The sequence below is a fragment of the Lepisosteus platostomus genome, chromosome 8 (genome assembly GCF_059453375.1).
Source record: "Lepisosteus platostomus isolate fLepPlt1 chromosome 8, fLepPlt1.hap1, whole genome shotgun sequence".
Classification (NCBI taxonomy): domain Eukaryota; kingdom Metazoa; phylum Chordata; class Actinopteri; order Semionotiformes; family Lepisosteidae; genus Lepisosteus; species Lepisosteus platostomus.
The window spans coordinates 24,806,628-24,827,639 of NC_142618.1; the positions used below are offsets into that span (position 1 = coordinate 24,806,628).

Here is a 21,012-nt window from a genome sequence, read left to right on the forward strand (position 1 = left end):
CACGCTGGTGTCTGTTATTCCAAAACAAATGAAAAACACTTCCAATTTTAGAAATTCTTGAGGGTGCATCTTTTTTTAATTAAGATTATTTAGATGGGTCAACTGCAAATAGGCACTCGTGCAAATTCTTATACTGCGAATAGTTAACCAAAATGACCGTTGCATTTAATTTTCCTCGACCAAGTATTCCGTAGTTAGTGCCTTATAAAAGTAATTTCTACTCCCAATGTCTGGTTTTGTTGAATTATGCACTTTTTAAACTGAATATTTTTAATCAATGTGAATGCCCAATCTGCATTTTTATACATGAAATAAGCTGCATGTCACTAAAAAATGCAGGGATAAAACAAGAAATAAAATTACATAACTGATTACAGAGTATTCACCCTCCATACTATGACGAGCTTAAATTAGAACAGGAGCACAAAATTGCTTTGACAAGTCAGATGATTAGTTCAAAGGCCTCAGTGTAAAATAGTGATTTGCTTCACTTCGGAGTAAATGCATCTATGTATGGCCCATCAGTCAGTAATTTCACATAAAGATTCGAGCACGAAGGCCAGGGACCTTTCCAAACTACTGAAAGATAAAACTCAAGCTTATGTGTCTAAATGCAACGTGTCTGGCGTAAGCCTAACACTGTGCATCACTCAGTTAACACTACGCCTGCACTCAAACATGGTGGTGGCGGCATTGTTTTGTGGGGCACTTTTCATCAGTGGGGACTTGGTTTGTCAGATTTGTGGGGGAAATGGATAGACCAAAGTCGTAGGCAAAAACTATAGGAAAGCCTGTCTGCGTGTCAAAGGCCTAGAATTATGCCTCAAATTCACCTTGCAGCAGAACTTGACAGAGCTTGAACAGATTTGTAAATAAGAATGGGTGGACATGACACTATCCTGCAACTTAAAAAGAGCTTCCATCTCGTATTGACTGGGGGGGATAAATGCAACCAACACTTGTTTTTCTAATTTTTGTCTGCAGGCTTCTCTGGCATTTAACTTTTCCTCCATAAATGTGCTCAGATTGAGCATTCAAGTTTTGACTGAAGTCATTTAAAAAGTATATGTCACTAGTAATTCAACAAAATGGGGCATCTTTGGAAAGGATTGAATACTTTTGCAATAAACGTTATTTTATATAGCGCCTTTAAAGGTGGCTTCTCAAAGTGCTTTACAGAATGACGACAATAAATAAAAAGAATACACAAGATAAAACACAATTACAATATAAAGAAGAGACTGTGGATGGTGGTACTAAGAAAAGCGGAAGGGTGAAGAATGGAACCAGTTAAGTAAAGGCTTTTCTAAAGAAGAAGGTTTTGAGTCTGGATTCGAAGGAGTTTAGAGAAGGTGACTCTCTGATATCCTTGGGGAGCTTGGGGGCATAACAGGAGAAGGCCCTGTCACTCATACAATGCAGATGGGCTAGGGGGACATTAAGGAGACCAGAATTAGAAGAGCGAAGGTTGCGAGGTGGGGAATAGGGCGATAATAGTTCACACAGGTACTGAGGTGCCAAGCCATGCAGAGCCTTATAGGTGAGCATGAGGAATTAAAGTCTACACGGAATTTGACAGGAAGCCAGTGCAAGGACTCCAGGATAGGAGTAATGTTATCATTTGCACTAGACCTGGTCAGGATTCTGGCTGCTTAATTTTGGACATATTGCAGTTTGTTCAAAGTAGATTTAGATGCCCCAGCAAGTAGAGCATTACAGTAGTCAATTCAAGAGAACACAAATGTGTTGATCAGCTTTTCAGCCACAGTTAGTGATAGCATAGGGCGTAGTCTAGCGATATTTCTGAGGTGAAAAAAAGATGTTTTGACAATATGCTGCACATGTGTGTCAAATGTTAAGCCAGAATTGAATATAACCCCAAGGTTTTTCAATTTAGATTGAAGCTCAAGTACAGAACCATCTACAGATAGGGTTACAGGACTGGCTTTACGAAGTTGATGGGGGGTGCCAATAAGCATGACTTCAGTCTTGTCACAGTTAAGATGAAGGAAATTTTGAGTCATCCAAATTTTTATGTCAGAGATGCAATTAGATAGAATAGAGACGGCCACATCAGTGTCAGGTTTGGTACGGATGTATATTTGAGTATTGTCAGCGTAGAAATGATAGCTGAGGCCATGTGATCTTAAAAGCTGACCAAGTGGAAACATGTAAATGCTGAAAAGCAAGGGGCCCAGTATTGAGCCCTGAGGAACACCAGATTTAACAAGACCAATTTCAGGCCTATACCCATTAAGAGAGACAAAGTGACAGCGATCAGTGAGGTAAGATTTGAACCATTTGAGAGCAGTGTCAGAAACTCCAAACACAGTCTCAAGATGAGATAGTAAGATGTCATGGTCAACAGTGTCAAAAGCAGCACTGAGATCAAGAAGGGTGAGTATAGAAAGAGAACCAGAATCAGAAGCTATAAAAAGATTGTTAGTGACTTTGACCAGGGCAGTTTCTGTGCTGTGAAGTTGACAGAAGCCAGATTGGAGGGGTTCGAAAAGGTTGTTTGTCATGAGGTGGTTATGTAACTGAAGTGTGACAGCACGTTCTAGAATTTTTGCAAGAAAGGGTAAGTTGGAGATGGGGCGAAAATTGTTAAGGTTGTTGAAAGCCATGCTAAGCTTTTTTGGCACGGGGGTAATGGCAGCAGTTTTGAGGACCGTTGGTACAATGCCAGTGCTCATGGATTCATGTATAATATTGAGGACAATGGGACAGAGAGAAGAGAAACAGGACTGAAATATAGTGGTGGGAATGGGAACTAAAATAAATGTGGTGGGTTTCATGCGTGTAACTAGTTTATTAAGGGATGCTGAGTCAAGAAGAGAGAAGCTGGAGAGAAGGGAACCAGAGAAGTTGGATGAGGAGGGAGGAGGTATGGAAATGATATGCGTAGTGGAGAGAATGTGATGCCGTATGTTGTTGATCTTAGAACTAAAGAAATATAAGAATGTGTTGCAAAGTTGCAATGAGGCAGGTAATGTGGTGGGGCAGATTGGCTTGAGCAGTCTGTTGATGGTAAAGAAAAGATGTCTGGGGTTGTTTTGGCGATTTTCAATGATGTGAGAGAAGTAGGTGGATCTAGCAGACTCTATAGTAACCTTATATTCAGACAAGTAATCTCTTCAAGCCTGATAATGTACATAAGCCAGAAAGACGCCGCCTACACTCAAGTTTGCGGGAGGCTGCCTTCATGGATCGCAGATAGTTGTTGTACCAGGGTGCAGGGCGAGAGAAGGAGATGGTTTGAGTTTTTAAAGGGGCAAAGGTGTCAAGGGTAGATAAAAGAGCACTGTCAAGTAACTGTATTTTGTCCTCTAGAGGGTCAGAGGAAGAGAAACAAAATAAGGAGCGCAGAACAGAATTTGCAAACCTTGGGTGATCAATTGATCGCCAGTTGCTGAAATTTACAGAGTGTGGGGGGGACGTGTTAGAAACAGGTAATTCCAAATTGAAAAGAATAGCTAAGTGGTCAGAGGGCCCAAGATCAAGGGGAGAGCAGTGGGAGACAAAAGAGTAATTTGCATAATTAAATCTAAGGTGTGTCCTTTGTTATGTGTAGGGTTACAAACAAACTGAGTAATCAAAACATCCCAATAGAGAAAAGAAGTCTTTAGCTAGACTGGAAGACCTTGAATTGATGTGTATATTAAAGCCCACTAGAATAAAGATTATTTTAAACTTAAGGCATAAAAATGAGAGAAAATCAGCAAACCCACCTAAGAAGGCTTCACTGGGTTTGGGTGGTCTATAAACTGTGGCAATAATAGTAGACTGGGAATAGAAACGTTTAAAACAAGGCACTCAAAAGAAGAGGGAGGAAGTACAGTAATAGGACTTAGATTGTAAAAACCGTTGTAAATAACAATAATGCCCCCCGCCTCTGCCTGAAAGACGTGGAAGGTCAAACAAACCATACCCAGGAGGGACTAACACCAGGATATAGTGTTTTTAAGATATGGTATTAAACTGTTTTTAAGTGAAGAAGAGGTGTGCACTGTTTTTTTTTATTTCAAAATTACATGCAATTTCTACCTAGACTTTCTTTTCTTGACTTGGCATTCCCAGTCATATGAGCAAGGACTCAATGGGTAGTTCACACAAGCCTTTGTTTCAATTTTGTATGCTTGGAAACGGCATCATTAAGCCCTGGTAGATTAATAATTAATAATAATGGCTTACACTTATATAGGGCTTTTCTGGACACTCCACTCAAAGCACTTTACAGGTAATGGGGACTTCCCTCCAACACCACCAATGTGCAACATCCACCTGGATGATGCGACAGCAGCCATAGTGCACCAGAACGCTCACCACACATCAGCTATCAGTGGGGAGGAGAGCAGAGTAATGAAGCCAATTCATATACAGTGCCTTGCGAAAGTATTCGGCCCCCTTGAACTTTTCAACCTTTTGCCACATTTCAGGCTTCAAACATAAAGATATAAATTTTTTATTTTATGTGAAGAATCACCAACAAGTGGGACACATTTGTGAAGTGGAACGAAATCTATTGGATTTTTGAAACTTTTTTAACTAATAAAAAAATGAAAAGTGGGGCGTGCAAAATTATTCGGCCCCCTTGCGATAATACTTTGTAGAGCCACCTTTTGCTGCGATTACAGCTGCAAGTCGCTTGGGGTATGTCTCTATCAGTTTTGCACATCGAGAGACTGAAATTCTTGCCCATTCTTCCTTGCAAAACAGCTCGAGCTCAGTGAGGTTGGGTGGAGAGCGTTTGTGAACAGCAGTTTTCAGCTCTTCCCACAGATTCTCGATTGGATTCAGGTCTGGACTTTGACTTGGCCATTCAAACACCTGGATACGTTTATTTGTGAACCATTCCTTTGTAGATTTTGCTGTATGTTTGGGATCATTGTCTTGTTGGAAGATAAATCTCCGTCCCAGTTTCAGGTCTTTTGCAGACTCCAACAGGTTTTCATCCAGAATGGTCCTGTATTTGGCTGCATCCATCTTCCCCTCAATTTTAACCATCTTCCCTGTCCCTGCTGAAGAAAAGCAGGCCCAAACCATGATGCTGCCACCACCATGTTTGACAGTGGGGATGGTGTGTTGAGGGTGATGAGCTGTGTTGCTTTTACGCCAAACATATCGTTTTGCATTGTGGCCAAAAAGTTCGATTTTGGTTTCATCTGAGCAGAGCACCTTCTTCCACATGTTTGGGGTGTCTCCCAGGTGGCTTGTGGCAAACTTTAGACGAGACTTTTTATGGATATCTTTAGAAATGGCTTTCTTCTTGCCACTCTTCCATAAAGGCCAGATTTGTGCAGTGTAAGACTGATTGTTGTCCTATGGACAGACTCTCCCACCTCAGCTGTAGTTCTCTGCAGTTCATCCAGAATGATCATGGGCCTCTTGGCTGCATCTCTGATCAGTCTTCTCCTTGTCTGAGCTGAAAGTTTAGAGGGACGGCCAGGTCTTGGTAGATTTGCAGTGGTCTGATACTCCTTCCATTTCAAGATGATCGCTTGCACAGTGCTCCTTGGGATGTTTGAAGCTTGGGAAATCTTTTTGTATCCAAATCCGGCTTTAAACTTCTCCACAACAGTATTACGGACCTGCCTGGTGTGTTCCTTGCTCTTCATGATGCTCTCTGCACTTTCAACAGAACCTTGAGACTATCACAGAGCAGGTGCATTTATACAGAGACTTGATTACACACAGGTGGATTCTATTTATCACCATCAGTCATTTAGGACAACATTGGATCATTCAGAGATCCTCGCTGAACTTCTGGAGTGAGTTTGCTGCACTGAAAGTAAAGGGGCCGATTAATTTTGCACGCCCCACTTTTCATTTTTTTATTAGTTAAAAAAGTTTCAAAAATCCAATAGATTTCGTTCCACTTCACAATTGTGTCCCACTTGTTGGTGATTCTTCACATAAAATAAAAAATTTATATCTTTATGTTTGAAGCCTGAAATGTGGCAAAAGGTTGAAAAGTTCAAGGGGGCCGAATACTTTCGCAAGGCACTGTAGATGGGGACTATTAGGAGGCCATGATTGGTAATTATCTTAAAGGCTACAGAAAGCTGACAGTGTTATCTACTCTGTTATCTCTTTACTCATAATTTATGTTAAACGAGTTGTAATTGACTGACATACGTTTTTGTCTTTTTTCTCTTCTTTGTTCATTTCAATTTTAATTACAGATTTTGTGTTCCTTTAGTATATGTTAATGTATAGTAATTCTGTAAACCTGTAATGCTCAAAATAGTAAAATATGTGATCTGCTAAAACAATTTTAAAAAGGATATGCAGTTCTAATTTTTATATGTAATAATAAGCGCATTAGTTATAATTTTCTGTCACAAAAAACACATTTATCATTTATATTAATTTTAAATCGCTGGACAAAACGGGTCTTAATTGGGTAAATTCAATGAATTATTTTGTATGAAACCTCCTTAACCTCATTAGTTATACAATATTTATTGGGCATCATCCAGTTTTTATTTTCCTTAACCTTATTAGTTACACACTATTTATTGGGCATCATCCAGTTTTTATTTTCTTATATTTTTTTATTATCCAGTAATTTTATTTTTTATGGGAAACCCTATTTTCCAAATGAGGAATTCCAATATACTGTAACAGTGAGGATACTATCATCTTGCAACAGATCTTAAAAATGTATTACATACAAAACTCAAAATGTCCTTTCCTTGTAGTCTGATGCTAGCTGTAAATTCTTTCAAAGTTTCTAATGGAGTACTATTGCAACTCCTTAAAAGAGTCAATATTTCTCTAGGAATCGCGTTAATTACAATGAAATTGAAAAATATCTTTTAACAAACTCGGTGTAATTATATATTATAATATATTTCACCGTCAGCATTGATTAATTGTTTAACCCAAATTATACAATTTTTGACCCAATTTTCAAAAAACAAGGTTTTATTTCAAATTTGTATACATCTGTTGTTCAAAATGGTAAAAGGGGTAGAAAAAGTTGATTGCACGGTTTATACACGAGCGTACATTTTCACTACCACTAGATGTCAGTCGCAATCTTTTATTAACTTTACAGTAGTCTCTCTTTCCTGTTTCGTTAACGTTGATTCTTGTTCCGTAGGTTAGCTTTGTGTGTGTGCTGCAAGGAATTATGAAGCTCAACTAAAACTTTCTGCTCTTGCGAGAAGAAAAAGGAGAAAAAAAATGTTCCTACGGTGGAAAAAGCTCTTTCAGTACAAATTCATTAGTGGTTTTGTGTCTGGTGCTGCAGTAAGCACAGCAACATGCGTTACACTGATGCAATTTTACAAGCGGAATAGTTCGAAAAAGATTGATAGTAGAAATAATGGTAAGATGAAGTACTGTAGGAAAGACTGAATTCACTCATACTGCACAGCAATGTAATCAAAGACAAATTCCTTTAATTTTTTAACAGACAAGTTCCCTGTTTCCTTGTTCGCCATGTGGCGTAGGACTGTAAGTATGCACACGTACCGCGAGATTCATAAATGAAAGAAAACCAGCTCTTCAAACGGAATAAAATTTAGTACAGTTTTAGTAGAGTTGTCGACAGATAGTGGTATCTGAAATGCACTGACCTGGTTGAAGATACTGTAATCCAGGCTATATATATATATGATAAGAGAATTGTTTTGTTCTAAAACGATTTTCACGTAAGATATATTTTGTATGTTTTCTTTTTTTGTTGTTTAAATTAAAAATCATGCATCTGAACGTAACTACAATTATACTTTGCCAATGTACTGTTTTGTCTTTGCAGGGGTTTTACGCACAAGGAAGCACTAATATTTTGGCATAAACACTTTGTACGGTTTTTTATTCGCAGAATACTGTAGCAAGAAGGCGGACACAGCCTTAAATAACAAGAGGAAGTTTAGGAATCGGTCGTTTGTAACCTTATGTGCTTGCAGAATTTTGTGGTGGTTCATGGATTTCATTGTTTCTCAGAGAAAGTACATTTAAAAAAAACAACTTTTGTTTGTTTTACAGAAGAGCCTCAAAATGAAGAGTTGGGGAGGTATGGTTTTCCATTGACAGGTGCAGAACTAAGATATTACACCAACCATACATTATCATATGACCAGGCCAAAAGGATACCTAGATGGGTGGCTGAACATATTTCAAGTGCAAAATTGTTAGGTAAGCAATGAACATCCTCCAGTGTGTTCAACTTTTAGATGTGCACTAACTCCCTGGGTTACATAAGGGTTCAATTCCTGAAGTCTTGAACTCAAATCTTGCATAAATCAATGCGGCCCTTTCTTAGCTGTTGTGTGAATACATACCGTATACCATCTAAGATACTTCAGCAGTTGTCCATTATTTTCCTTTGCTGTGTCTGTCAGTTAGGAAGGAAGGACCATAGAGCAGAATTGCAGGATCACCAAGGTTTATTGTCCACGTCTGGTTAACAGGTGTGTGTGCTCGTCATGGAGGGGGCTTGAAAGCGAGAGAGAGAACATAGCAGTAGCTAACAGTGAGCTAGAAAAAGGATGCTTCCCCCATTTATATTGAAAGAAATAAATTAATGAAAAAAGCATTTAAAAAAACTAATTAAAATGTCATATATAGCATACACTTACAAATGCAACAGCTACATTAGAATGAACTTTTAATTAATTCATAAAACTGTACATTTTATTAGCTAACACTTATCTTACAGTTCTACTTACTGTTCAGTAATTAAACACAAAATAAAATGCACAGTGAATAATAAAAATAATAAAATCACTTGGGAGCTATTCCTAACAATCTGAATTTCTCACAATTCTCAATGAAAAAGTGCAAAATAATATGTAGTGGTAGCCACACATGCACAAAAGTGAAACAATCCTGAAGTGTAAAACAGAGCCCTGGTGGGCACGCAGTTTGCTCAGTCTGCACTATTAATCCACAGAAGGAACTTGCTACTTGCTCTTTACATGTGTAACATAAACTCTTCTTTCCTTATACATTTTATTGTGGAGCCCATGGAAGCTATTGTGTTGGTTTTGGGTCAAATTCTCATGTTTCTAGTTAAGGCAGGTGCAAAACTAATGGAAATCTATCAAGATTGGTGATGATGGAGGGGCCAGAAACATGACTGTAGCAGAGTGATCAGCTGAGCTCAAGGGTGGAGACTGTCCCTTGGTAAATACCCAGGGTCCAGTGCTTAACTCATGGCAACACAACGTGAAACAGAAGAGGGGAGCAGTTCCCATGAAAGTGCTTAGGGGATCGTCCTTAAGTTTTTTTTTATGTCAAAGGTCTCTACAAGAACATTTTCCAGAAATCTCAATTCTCAAAATTATAACCAGTAAAAGCTCCATGTTGGTCCACTACAAGTTATGCTTAATAAAACTGCATTGTTGATCCAGTGCATTTTCTGCTGATCTAGTAACTGGTCATCAGACATGGATTCACCCTGGGACACTGTGTCTCAAAAAAAGAACTGGAAGGACCAGGTGCGGTGGCTCTGTGGCTAAGGATCTGCCCCTGTGGCTGGAAGGTTGTCAGTTCGGATCCCGCGTCCTGCAGAGGAATCCTACTCCGTTGGGCTCCTGAGCAAGGCCCTTAACCCCAACTGCTCCAGGGGTGCTGTATAAATGGCTGACCCTATGATCTGACCCCAAGCTTCTCTCCCTGTCTGTATGTCTCATGGAGAGCAAGCTGGGGTATGCAAAAAAACTAATTCCTAAAACAAGAAGTTGTATATGGCCAATAAAGTGATCTTAATATTTCTATTATAAAACAGATGGATGTACAAGAAGCTTGCTTGTTAACAATGTAAGAGGGCTGTTTCACATCCCCGGACATTTTGTTGCCTCATTATGAATCACAGAATATGGTGAAAATTTTGTCTGCTTTGTGATGGAAATTGGAGGTTTTACAAGCTAATGTGTACCTTTTACTTTGATTGTAGCTGAAAATGCACTCATCAATGCTGATTTCTTTCTAACCCCAAAGTATAAAAATAGTGTTGCAGTTCCCCTTTAAGTAGCATTTTCTATAAGAATTTTGACATACCAGTATATTTATTCTACAACAGTATAACAAGGGTGTGCAATCAGGGCATGCAAGTCATACAGTGCATTGCCAGCCAGATATAAACGATGATTTACCACAAGCAGAATATTATTAATCTACAGAATTTAGTTGTATTATTTTTTGAGGTGTCCATTGTGTATTTCATACTGCAGTTATCTGGTTAATGCTGTCTCTATAGTATGCATTCTGCTGTTATTCGCCCTGAGCTCAGAATGCCATATCAGCATTTAGAATTGTGCAGTTTTGCTGCACTGGGATGTCAGCAGCACTCACTAGTAAAACAGCTGAAGTCATGATAGCAGGACAAAATAATAAAAAAGGACTTGATAGTTTTTGTACATGCACAGAACAGTTGTGTCTATTAATTCATATTGCCTACTTGTTAACCATATCTGTCTGGAGTAGTGGTTGTGGTAATTGAAAAGAGTTACTTTACAATATGAAAAGTCAGGGGAACATTATGATACAGAATATTTTCAATCCTGAACAGAGACAAATAACTAACAGACCTGATACAAGTATTCAGCACCTTCAAAGGCATTGCCAAAGTCAACCTGTGTACTTCAAAATAAACGATGAAACATAAATTCAAGGACACAAGTTTGTGGGATTATGGAACATGGAACATGCTACACAGCCATGTTGTTGAAATCTGAACCCTATCATCGAGGCCAAAGATATATCTTTGGCCAATTACCTACTTAATACCGAATGGTGTCTGGATGGGCCTAATGGCCTCCTCACCATTGCAAACTCTCATATGGTCTTACAAAAATACAGTCAGACTGTGATTGTTCTTTTCCTTTTGGTCCTTCAGGCAAAGCAGACAGGAAGCACTGCAAATTCAAGCCCGACCCAAGTGTTCCTCCGCTTTTCACAGCTGTGAACGAGGACTATTTGCACAGCGGCTGGTCACGAGGACATATGGCACCAGCGGGTGACAATAAATATTCAGAAGTATTACATTTGTACATATGTTCAGTACTCTCTTCTTTTTGCATTAATTCACTCTGTGCAGTGCTCTGTGGGGATTCTTCTCCCTTTTGCTTGTAGTATGCTCACTTCAGTTTTTACGTACTTCTGTAGTATGGAGGGCACATGCTTTGACTGGTGTTGTATTGTTATCCTATTGTTCTGTTTCCCTTTGGCTATAACCTTTGTTTCTTTTATAAGACAATATTTGATCCCTGCACACATCATGAGACTTCTCTCCACTTATTATTATGATGCAAAGTTGAATTGTGAAAACAGACAAGTTTTGTACTAACGCTTTTGTCTTTAGTTGATATGCTTTTGGTAACATTAAGGTGCAGACAATGGGAAGAAATTTATAATGGACTTTAAAACTCCATTATTCTTTAGGACTGAGACTTGTTTTATTTACTTGACTGTCTTTAAATAGACTAAATACATGTACCTTTTTGTTCATTCATATTCAGTCTAAATATTGCAGAGAATATACACTTCTAATTGTGTGACTGCTTTAATTAGAGTTGGACAACACTTACAAATTCTGCTACATTTTGTCTATTCCTTGCATTCAAAAGTGATTGTCTTTCATGATCCAATACGGGTTCTTTAATTTCTGGCTATGTATTATCTGAACAGTCTTAATTTTTGAGATCTTTAAGTTTAATGCTTATTCTCTTTGGCTAGGGCAGGGAGTAGTGAGGTAAATTATAAGGCAATCCTTCTGACCATACGTTAGTCATTACCCAAGTCCCACAGTGAGAGTGAGGGGATCAATTGTCTGTGTTTCACAGTGATAGCTAAAGGGGTGGACTAAGGCGAGACACTGAGAGACTATACTCCAGATTCCTTAAAAGTTTCATTTTTTCATTCCTTTCTGCTATTTTCTTTTACTTCTTCTTTGTTTTTACTGGTGGATTACTTTAAGTTCCATTTAACATCTCAGCACATTTGGATTGATTTTTGACTATATCTCTTTCTTTACACAGCAGTCAATGGCTGAAACATTTTACCTGTCTAATATCGTGCCACAGAACATTGAAAACAATGGTGGTTTCTGGAACAGGTAAAGCAAATACAGTTTTCAAAAATTGTTAATGGAAAAGATGTATTCCGCTGTTCAGCCAGCACTTGCATTTTGGGTGTAAAATTATCTGTCCATGAGAAATGTGGAAATATATTGTAATTAATCTGCTCATTAATTTTGTGTGACTTGTTTAATCCGTCATCTTCCAAATTAAGATTTTTTAAATACTTCCAGTGAATATTTTGTGTTCTGTGTGATTACTACCCCTTGTGAGTTTTCAAAACAGGATACTGGACAGAATTCTGTAATAATAAAGAATGGATAATTAATGTTATTGGTTTTATTTTTTCAGGCTTGAAATGTACTGCAGAGATCTGACAAAGAGGTTTGATGATGTATGGATCATTACAGGACCCCTAGTCTTGCCTGAAGTTGGAGCTGATGGGAGCAAAACTGTATCATACAAAGTAAGAATTGTTATTATGATTGGTACTAATGTAGTAAGTGTTGTTTGTAGATGAATTGCAAATGCCAGTTTACAGAACAAGATTATTAATTGCAGGCTTAGAATAAATCTTGAAGGTAAATTAACCGTAGTTAAAATCTTACTACGTTCAGTTTTCAGGAATGTCTTTTGTATTCTGTGATTTCATTTAAATTATTAGGCCTATGTTGTCAGAAAGTTCATAAAAGGTGTTGTAATCTTTGAGATGGGGGTATTTGCATATTTACGTATCTTTAATTTTAGATGTCCTAATACAGTGTTTTGGAAAAGAAACACAGGAAAACATATAACTCGGTAGCTGGCCTTCATAGCAGAAATAGATATATGACTAGATAAACAGCTAAATGTACACTAGATGGCAGTGTTGGACTTGGGATTGGGAATTAAGACAGAAGAACAGAGCAGACTAATGCAATTACTGCAAACCATAACTCCTAAATAGTAACTCAATATTATTAAATACATAATTTATCTGGCAGTTTTTTTTTTATCCAGAGTGACATATATTCATTTTTTTCCCAAAGGATTTATTGTTTTCTAAGTCATTTGGCTTCTGGTATCAATTTATACAGCCAATACTGCTGGAGTAATTTTGAGTAAACTACTTTCTTCTGGAGGTACAGCAGCAAAATGTGCACCTGGAATTTCAGTTCAAAAACCATCCTCTAGGATGCTAGTGGAACACTAGTCCCCACATGTTCTCTATTTATTGTATCCATGTATCCATGTAATGGATAGATGGATACAATGTTGTGGGGTGGTCAATGCCTATCCTGGCAAGCAACAGGCTCAAGGCAGGATACATCCTAGACAGGACGCCAGTCCATCACAGGGCACATGCAGACACAGGCACATACACACTGAGGTCAGGGACAATTTTCCCAGAAGCCAAATAACCTTCCAGTATGTTTTTGGACTGTGGGAGGAAAACAGAGAACCCAGAGGAAACTCATATGTTCACAGGAAGAACCTACATAATGCATAAACTAAATTAAAAACATGACTGCATTTCCTTGGGATGCAGTTATATGCAGTCATGTAAAAAAGAAAGTACACCCTCTTTCAATTCTGTGATTTTATATATCAGGATAATAAAAATATCATCTGGTCCTTACCAGGTCCTCAAATTAGGCAAATCTAACCTCACGTGACGAACAACACATAACAGATTCCACTATGTCATTAACAAAAATAAGCCAACATGCAGAAGCCATGTGTGAAAAACTAAGTCCACTCCATGATTGAGTAGCTTATCGAACCACTTTTAGCAGCAATAACGTGAAGTAATTGTTTTCTGTATGAGTTTATCAGTCTCTCACATCGGTTGGGAGGAATTTTGGCCCACTCCTCTTTACAACATTGCTTCAGTTCATTGATGTTTGGGGGCATTCATTTATGCACAGCTCTCTTAAGTTCCTGCCACAGCATCTCAATGGGGTTGAGGTCTGGACTTTGACTTGGCCATTCCAACACCTTGATTCTTTTCTCTTTCAGCCATTCAGTTGTAGATTTGCTGGTGTGCTTGGGATCATTGTCCTGTTACATGACCCAATTTCAGCCAAGCTTTAGCTGTTGGACAGACGGCCTCACATTTCTCTCTAGAATACTTTGGTATAAAGAGGAGTTAATGGTCGACTCGATGACTGCAAGGTGCCCAGGTCCCGTGGCTGTAAAACAAGTCCAAATCATCACCCATCCACCACCGTGCTTGATGGTTGGTATGAGGTGTTTGTGGTGATAAGCTGTGTTTGGTTTTCACCAAACATGGCATTATGCATAATGACCAAACATCTCCACTTTGGTCTCATCTGTCCAAAGGACATTGTTACAGAAATCTTGTGGTTTGTTCAGATGCAACTTTGCAAGCCAAAGCTGTGCTGCCATGTTCTTTTTGGAGAGAAGGGGCTTGCTCCTATTTACCCTTCCATGAAAGCCATACTTGTTCAGTCTTTTTCTGATCGTACTGTTATGAACTTGGGTTCTTTGCGATTTCTCTGGGCATTATACAGTCTGACCTTGAGGTGAAATTGCTGGGACGCTCACTCCTGGGAAGATTGGCAACTGAATGTTCTCCATTTGTAAATCGTCCTTCTCACTGTAGAATGATGGGTTTCAAATTGTTTGGAAATGGCCATATAACCCTTCCCAGATTGATGAACAGCAACAAGTTCATTGCTGCTGTCTTTTCTCCTTGGCATGGTGTTAACACACACCTGAAAGCTCCAGACCACGAAACTGCCAAAATTCTGCTTTTATAGAAGTGGTCACACTTCCTGATGATCAACTAATCAAGTGCATTTGATGAGAAGCACCTGGCTGCTAATTAGCTTCTTAATTCCTATTGAAGCAGTAAGGGTGTGCTTAATTTTTCCCACATGGTTTCTGCATTTTGGCTTACTTTTTGTTGAATAAATAATGACATAGTGAAATCTGTTATGATGCTAGATTTGTCTAATTATAGAAGTTGGTGAAGACCAGACGATTGTTATTTATGCCCTGATATGTAAAACCATTGAATTGAAAGAGGGTGTTCTTTCTTTTTCACATGACCGTATGTATGTGTATACATATTTTTTCAACTGATCGTTTTTTACTTTATATATAATACTGTATATATATAGCAAAATGGGCAATACAGTACAAATGCATATTAAGACAAAAGCTGTATCTATACGTATGTGATATCAGAAAATTTGACTTGGCAGTTTTAACCAAGCACTTTAATAATAACAATGATACAATTAGAAAAAAAGTAACTGTTGTTGTGGCATCACTCTCAAATCCTCTTTAGCTCTTCCTTCACAAGGGATGGTAGTGTGTTTCCTCTGTACTATCATACCACACAAAAGCCCAAGCAAACCAAGCCAAAGGATAAACAGCTTTATCCGCATGAACAATACCCTTGTTTAAAAGAATTACACCTTCTTTTAGTAGATTATGATTCATGAAAAGCTCAAAGTAATAATCCCAGGTTTTAATTAAATAAACAACTGGAGTCTCAGATGTGTAATGAAAGGAGTTCATAGGCATATCATTCCTGCTTCCATAGGCAGCTGAAGCAAGTTGCATTGTTTTAATTACATTAGGCAAGAATAAATTAGAATAAATGTATCTGCATCTGGCCTCAATATAATACTAGAATTATACTAAAATGTAGAATCACATCAAGACATCTCCACTACTGTATGTAAGAGTAGAAGAACGTTTGTTTGTCATATTTTTGGGGTCTTGAAATGTCTGTTGCAAAATTTCCTGCAGAGCAGTTCAGCTGCAGTATCCAGTCCACTGCCCATCAGTGAATATATGTGGGGTGTATACTAACACAGGCTTAATTTGTCATGTAGGCAAGGAGTCTTCAGAGTTCATTTGTTGAAAGAAACATGTTGTTTCGACCTTATGAAAAATAAATCAGCCGTAAATTCACATTATTCTGGTTTAACCTTTTCTCTGCTAATGCCCAGAGGATTTGGTACAGTGTCGGTCTGAGGTATTCTAGGGTGAAATGATGATGTTTATTAATCTGGAATGAATTCTATTATATTCTGTGAGCCATCTGGGGAAAAGTGCATTTAGTTCTCTGTCTGTTTGCTAACCAGTGCCATGCAGAGGAGTAATGTCCAGCAGGGGACCATGTGCACAGCTGGCTTCCTTGGGAACCCTTTGTGTCCAGTGTGAGTGACTGGCTAAATCATCAAGAGAAGCTGCCAGAGTTCCCTACCTGTCATGATTGGGGGCACAATGCAAAGGCTGGTGAACATTGATTAGCATGAAGGAAAATGTTTAGCATGACAATGCTTTCAGGATAGTCAGAGAGGCCTTTTGCCTTCTAGTGAAATTGCTTAAAAAATATTTTTCGGGATCCTTACAGTTTCCACTGGATCTATGCCAGCGATTTTTGGTTCAATGATGTTCTAATTTAAGACAGTCTATAGTAATAATGTGGTGGCATATCATATCTGCAGTTTGCAGAATATGTAGAGTGCCAGTATTTTCATATAGTTGTTACTATAATATAACTATTAATAATATAATTAAATCATAAATGAGTAAAAGAACAAAAGAAAAGAAACCTCTTGGTTTATTTTACTTTAAAAGAATGGCAATTGTAAAAATTTATCTTTTTAAAAAAATGCATTCTTAATATATTTGTTGTTTTTTTTAAAAGTTAAAATCTTTGTAAATTACTCAGGCAATGGCATGGATGGTTCATATACACATTCAGGAAAAGGGGCCAATTCACAAAAACAGAAAACAGAAAAGATTTTTGGTTGATCATATTTAGACATATTTGACCTTCACCTTGTCCTTACCAAGTCCAAATAGTATATAAAACTAACCTGATTTGACAAATAACAAACACAAAATCAACTTATTTTAATTTTTCTATTTAATTATTTTTTAAAAATAGCATTTGCATCTTTGTGTGATAAAGTAAGTTCCATCTCTGATTCCGTAACTTGTGGCATCTCCTTTAGCAGCAATAACTTAGGTCTAGGTGAAGGTGAAATATGTACCTTAAAATTACTCTGGTAATGTCATAGATGCATAGCATGCACCTTCTGGAAAAGTTACCAGTTAGCTGAACAACATATTACAGCAGTAAAAAGCCATTATCTGCATATGTTTTTGCCGAGGTATGCCTTGTCTCCTGTAAGTTACATTTTGGAGAACATAGTATCACAGCTTACAACATGAGTCGCTATTATACTTGACAGATAACAATTAGGGTGTTAGATTACACTGAGAGTGCAACAAGCAGCACATTATTGAAAGCATCCTAATTAGCCCCTTAACAGGCTTGTCTTTTTTGCATTTAATAGTATATAAGGTGGCAGCTCATTTCACAGGGAAAAAAATACATCTAGAAAGAGACCATCTTAAATGTAATTAATGCTGAGCAAGGCCATCTGGATGATGGTTGCCTACCATTACAAAGTAAATCTCTCATTTTTGATGTTGGTGACTGAGGGTTTTTGGTATCTGGATAAAATAAACATTTTGTCTTTCTGAGGTCAGTATTAACAAAGTGATTTATGCATTTCTTACAGAAGTGAGAAGCCATTAATTTATTCTTGTGATTAGTTTTTCATTTATGTTTTCCTTATGAACATGAATGTCAACAGCATGATCTCCATGAAACTTAGTGTAAGGTGATGAATAAAATTTAAAAACAATGCAAGGTATTTTGGCTGTACAAAAAAAAAATGATTTAAGTGTTACAGATAGTCCTGGAATGTTTTGTAGTAAATCTTTTCTTCTGACTCTTAATTGTAACAACAAAGACTCCTTCTTGTAGAGTTTAGACTGAAAGTCTTAATTTCAGAATAGTATACTATTAAATGTCAAGCAGCTCATTTTAGCTACAGTAGCAATTATTTTGAATGAGCCCTGATGACTGTGTTCCAGAATATATAGTATACAATATCTAAATAGTAATCTCAGTGTGTTGATGACTGTATATTTGTAATTATGAATATATATAGGAACAAGCAGAGGTTAATTTAAATGAAAAATAAAAATGAAATACACGTTTTATTTAAGTCTTGGTTCACGTATAGACTTCAATGATCCATGGTCAAAACATTGTTTTTACTCATATATTTATTTATACTTTATAGAATTGATTAATATTTACTTGTTTTTTAAATACAACTGTGTGCTAATACAACTCCCCACTCAAAATTCATGTCCCCCTATGTAAATATTTATATATGTTTTTTATGTTTGTGTTAACCATGATGTTCTAAGTCAATCTGTTGGGCATTCAATTATTATAAGTGTTAATTATTATTAAAACTATAGATGAATACAAGTCTGTTGCTTACAGCCCCTGTAGCTTTTAAGAGAGCTGTCAGTGCCTGTCTTTGTCCTTGAGAGGTCAGTATTGTGCTTTATGGAAATCTTAGTGATGTAGACAATCTAATACAGTGTGTAAAATGTCCTAATGTATTTATGTAAAAGAAAGTGTTGCCTGTAGGCTTTCCTCCATTTACGTGTGCAAACACTTAAGCACCCACACATACTTTTTTTCCAGCTCTCTAAAAAGCAGTACTTAATTACCACCATGGATGAAGGAAGACCTTTGTACAAGAAACAGCTAATATTAAGGGTTGAGGTTGGTCGTACTGTATATTATAGAAAGACATTTTCTTTGGATTAAGTGCTTTTTGCTGTTTCTGTATATCAGTTTTGGTGCAAATAGACAGTTGTTTTTGTTTTTGAAAGGTTGTTAAACATTATTTGAATGTAATAATGGCATATAATACGTAGGTGTAGTTTTTAGTTCTGTCAATACTGTCAATTAGGATATATCTACCCATATAGTTCTAAATTTCTCATCCTTTCCATATTTTCTTTTCCCTTCATCCATTTGAACTTATAAGACTGCAGTTCAAATTTAGTTGCAAATGTTCTTAAACATCCTCCCTAAGTCCAAAGACATACTAGTTGGTTAATTGGCTTCTGGAAAAATTGGGCCTTGTGTGAGTGTGTCCAAATTTGTATGTGTGGTTTCCTGGCATCCCATCCAGGTATATACTGTGTAACTGTTGTTTCCTGGCATAGGCTCCGGCTTCCCTGCGACGCTATACTGGATAAACCAGTTAGAAAGTGGATGGTTGAATGGATTGATTTGATTTAATAATGATCTTGAAGTCTATGTTCATTTTACTACTAAATCGTAATATAAATGTATACAGAGTATAACCTCTAGTTAGATTCAATAGCTTCTGTCATTAATAATGAATTATATTTGTGGTTTAATTTATGTATGAAATATTATTCTAGAAAGCTAGCACTTCTTAAATATGTACAGTATAGTTAATGTGATAAAGGGGCTGTATTTGTCATGTTCTTTAGCCTGCAAGTAAATATGTAATACATAGAAATGTGGATTTTGTCCACACTGGTACTGATTCAGACATGTATTTACATAACTGTCTTTTATTTTAAACTAGGTAATTGGAAAAGATGACGTTGCTGTCCCCACACACCTCTACAAAGTCATCCTTGTACAAAGAAAGCAGTCATCCTCTGAACCTCTTGCTCTGGGGGCCTTTGTGGCGCCAAACAAGCCAATAAGTTTTGACCATCCTCTGACAGAGTACCAGGTCAGTCTGCAATACCTGGAGAAGATGTCAGGTCTTACTTTCTTCCCAAAGTTGGACACAACGCAGCCTGTTCAGAACCTCTGTGATGCAGATACTTGCAAGCTGATGGATTTCCAGGAATTCACACTTTATATCACAGGCCGCAAGGTGTCTAGTGCCAGGACTCAGCCCAAACTGGAGAAGATAATGTCCGAATTGAAGGAGTTTGGAATTGAACCTGATGACTATCTGCTCAGGCTGTATGAGGAGAAAAAGAAAGAATTAAGTTCTAGGGCGGTACTGGAGAGGAAGTCAGGATAATTACACCTGCCCTGCAGTTGAAAGGAGGGACTTGGAAGGAGGTTACAATTACTTATTATGTCAACATCATGAACATGCAGAGCGTGTTCATCTATTTTTTAAGTATGGAAAATATATGATTTAAAAGCTTTGACCTGCTCAGTTCTTTTTGCCCTTTGATTGTCACATTGCAACACTTATGTAAATTGATCTTTACAGCAGTATCAGTACTGTTTTGATGCATTGTTGACTTATCTCTGGAAGAGGTACTTCAGCACTTGTAGCATCTTTATTTCTTCATTTAAGTTTGCTTTTTTTTTTGTTTGTTCTCCAAATATGTATGAGCTTACCTTTTTGTTTCCTGCCTACAGGCCTCTTGAGTGAAGTATTTCAATTTTTTTAGAACAGCTGTACTGGGCTGTTTATTAAATCCACTGAATTGCTTATGCACATGTAGCTAGATGTATTCCATCTCTCTGTAGTGCAGAGTGGGAGAACCTGACAATTGACGTTTGCTCTGAAAATCAAAAAGCTCAAATTAAATAGAAATTTGGACAATTACATTGGCCTTTTCAGCCATGAGATGAGACCAATAAATTGCTACTCCTTTTTTTAGAAACAAATTGTGATTTATTGTAATATATCACTTTTAGAATCCTCTGTAATTTCTTTGGGTACAGCACAGGCTCTCTGTTTTTTTCACATATAAAGTATATTGACTTTCATTTTTCCCTTCTGGTTGGGTTTGTTTTGCTCATTGGTCATTTGCAAGTGTTTACATCTACTGTGTCTGTCTTCTCTAACAACACCCCCATGCAAGACAAGACCGTTCAACTGAATAGTGCTTCTTCTGTGTTCAATACTATCATTTTAGGACAGTGAAAGTGGCACATAGTCACATCTCTGAGCTCGGTTTAATAGGTTTATAAATTAAGATCTTTATTCTTCCCTGTATTTATCACTAGTCCATAATGGTGGAACATATGTTTTCATATGTTTTCCAATTAACTGTTTCAGATAAATGTTTGCCATCGTGGTTGAGCTATGGTTAGAGGCATATTAGAACTCAAGTTTTCAGGTTTTCACAG

The 21,012-nt window shown here is 37.4% G+C and overlaps 1 protein-coding gene across 1 annotated transcript; it reads left to right on the plus strand.

Moving 5' to 3' along the window:
* The first annotated feature begins 7,070 nt into the window (after window positions 1-7,070).
* exog (exo/endonuclease G) lies at window positions 7,071-20,647 on the plus strand. Its single transcript, XM_088642955.1, has 6 exons — window positions 7,071-7,336; window positions 7,999-8,148; window positions 10,853-10,992; window positions 11,994-12,070; window positions 12,384-12,498; window positions 19,493-20,647. The coding sequence occupies exons 1-6, from the start codon at window positions 7,192-7,194 to the stop codon at window positions 19,943-19,945; spliced, it is 1,080 nt and encodes a 359-aa protein (XP_088499081.1). The 5' UTR covers window positions 7,071-7,191; the 3' UTR covers window positions 19,946-20,647.
* The last annotated feature ends 365 nt before the right edge of the window (window positions 20,648-21,012 follow it).

Bases quoted from the DNA above. Each gene is read 5' to 3' on its own strand.
- exog (XM_088642955.1), top strand. From the start codon at position 7,192: ATGTTCCTACGGTGGAAAAAGCTCTTTCAGTACAAATTCATTAGTGGT. The intron at 12,071-12,383 runs GTAAAGCAAATA...TTATTTTTTCAG, and splicing joins AATGGTGGTTTCTGGAACAG to GCTTGAAATGTACTGCAGAG. The intron at 12,499-19,492 runs GTAAGAATTGTT...ATTTTAAACTAG, and splicing joins GCAAAACTGTATCATACAAA to GTAATTGGAAAAGATGACGT.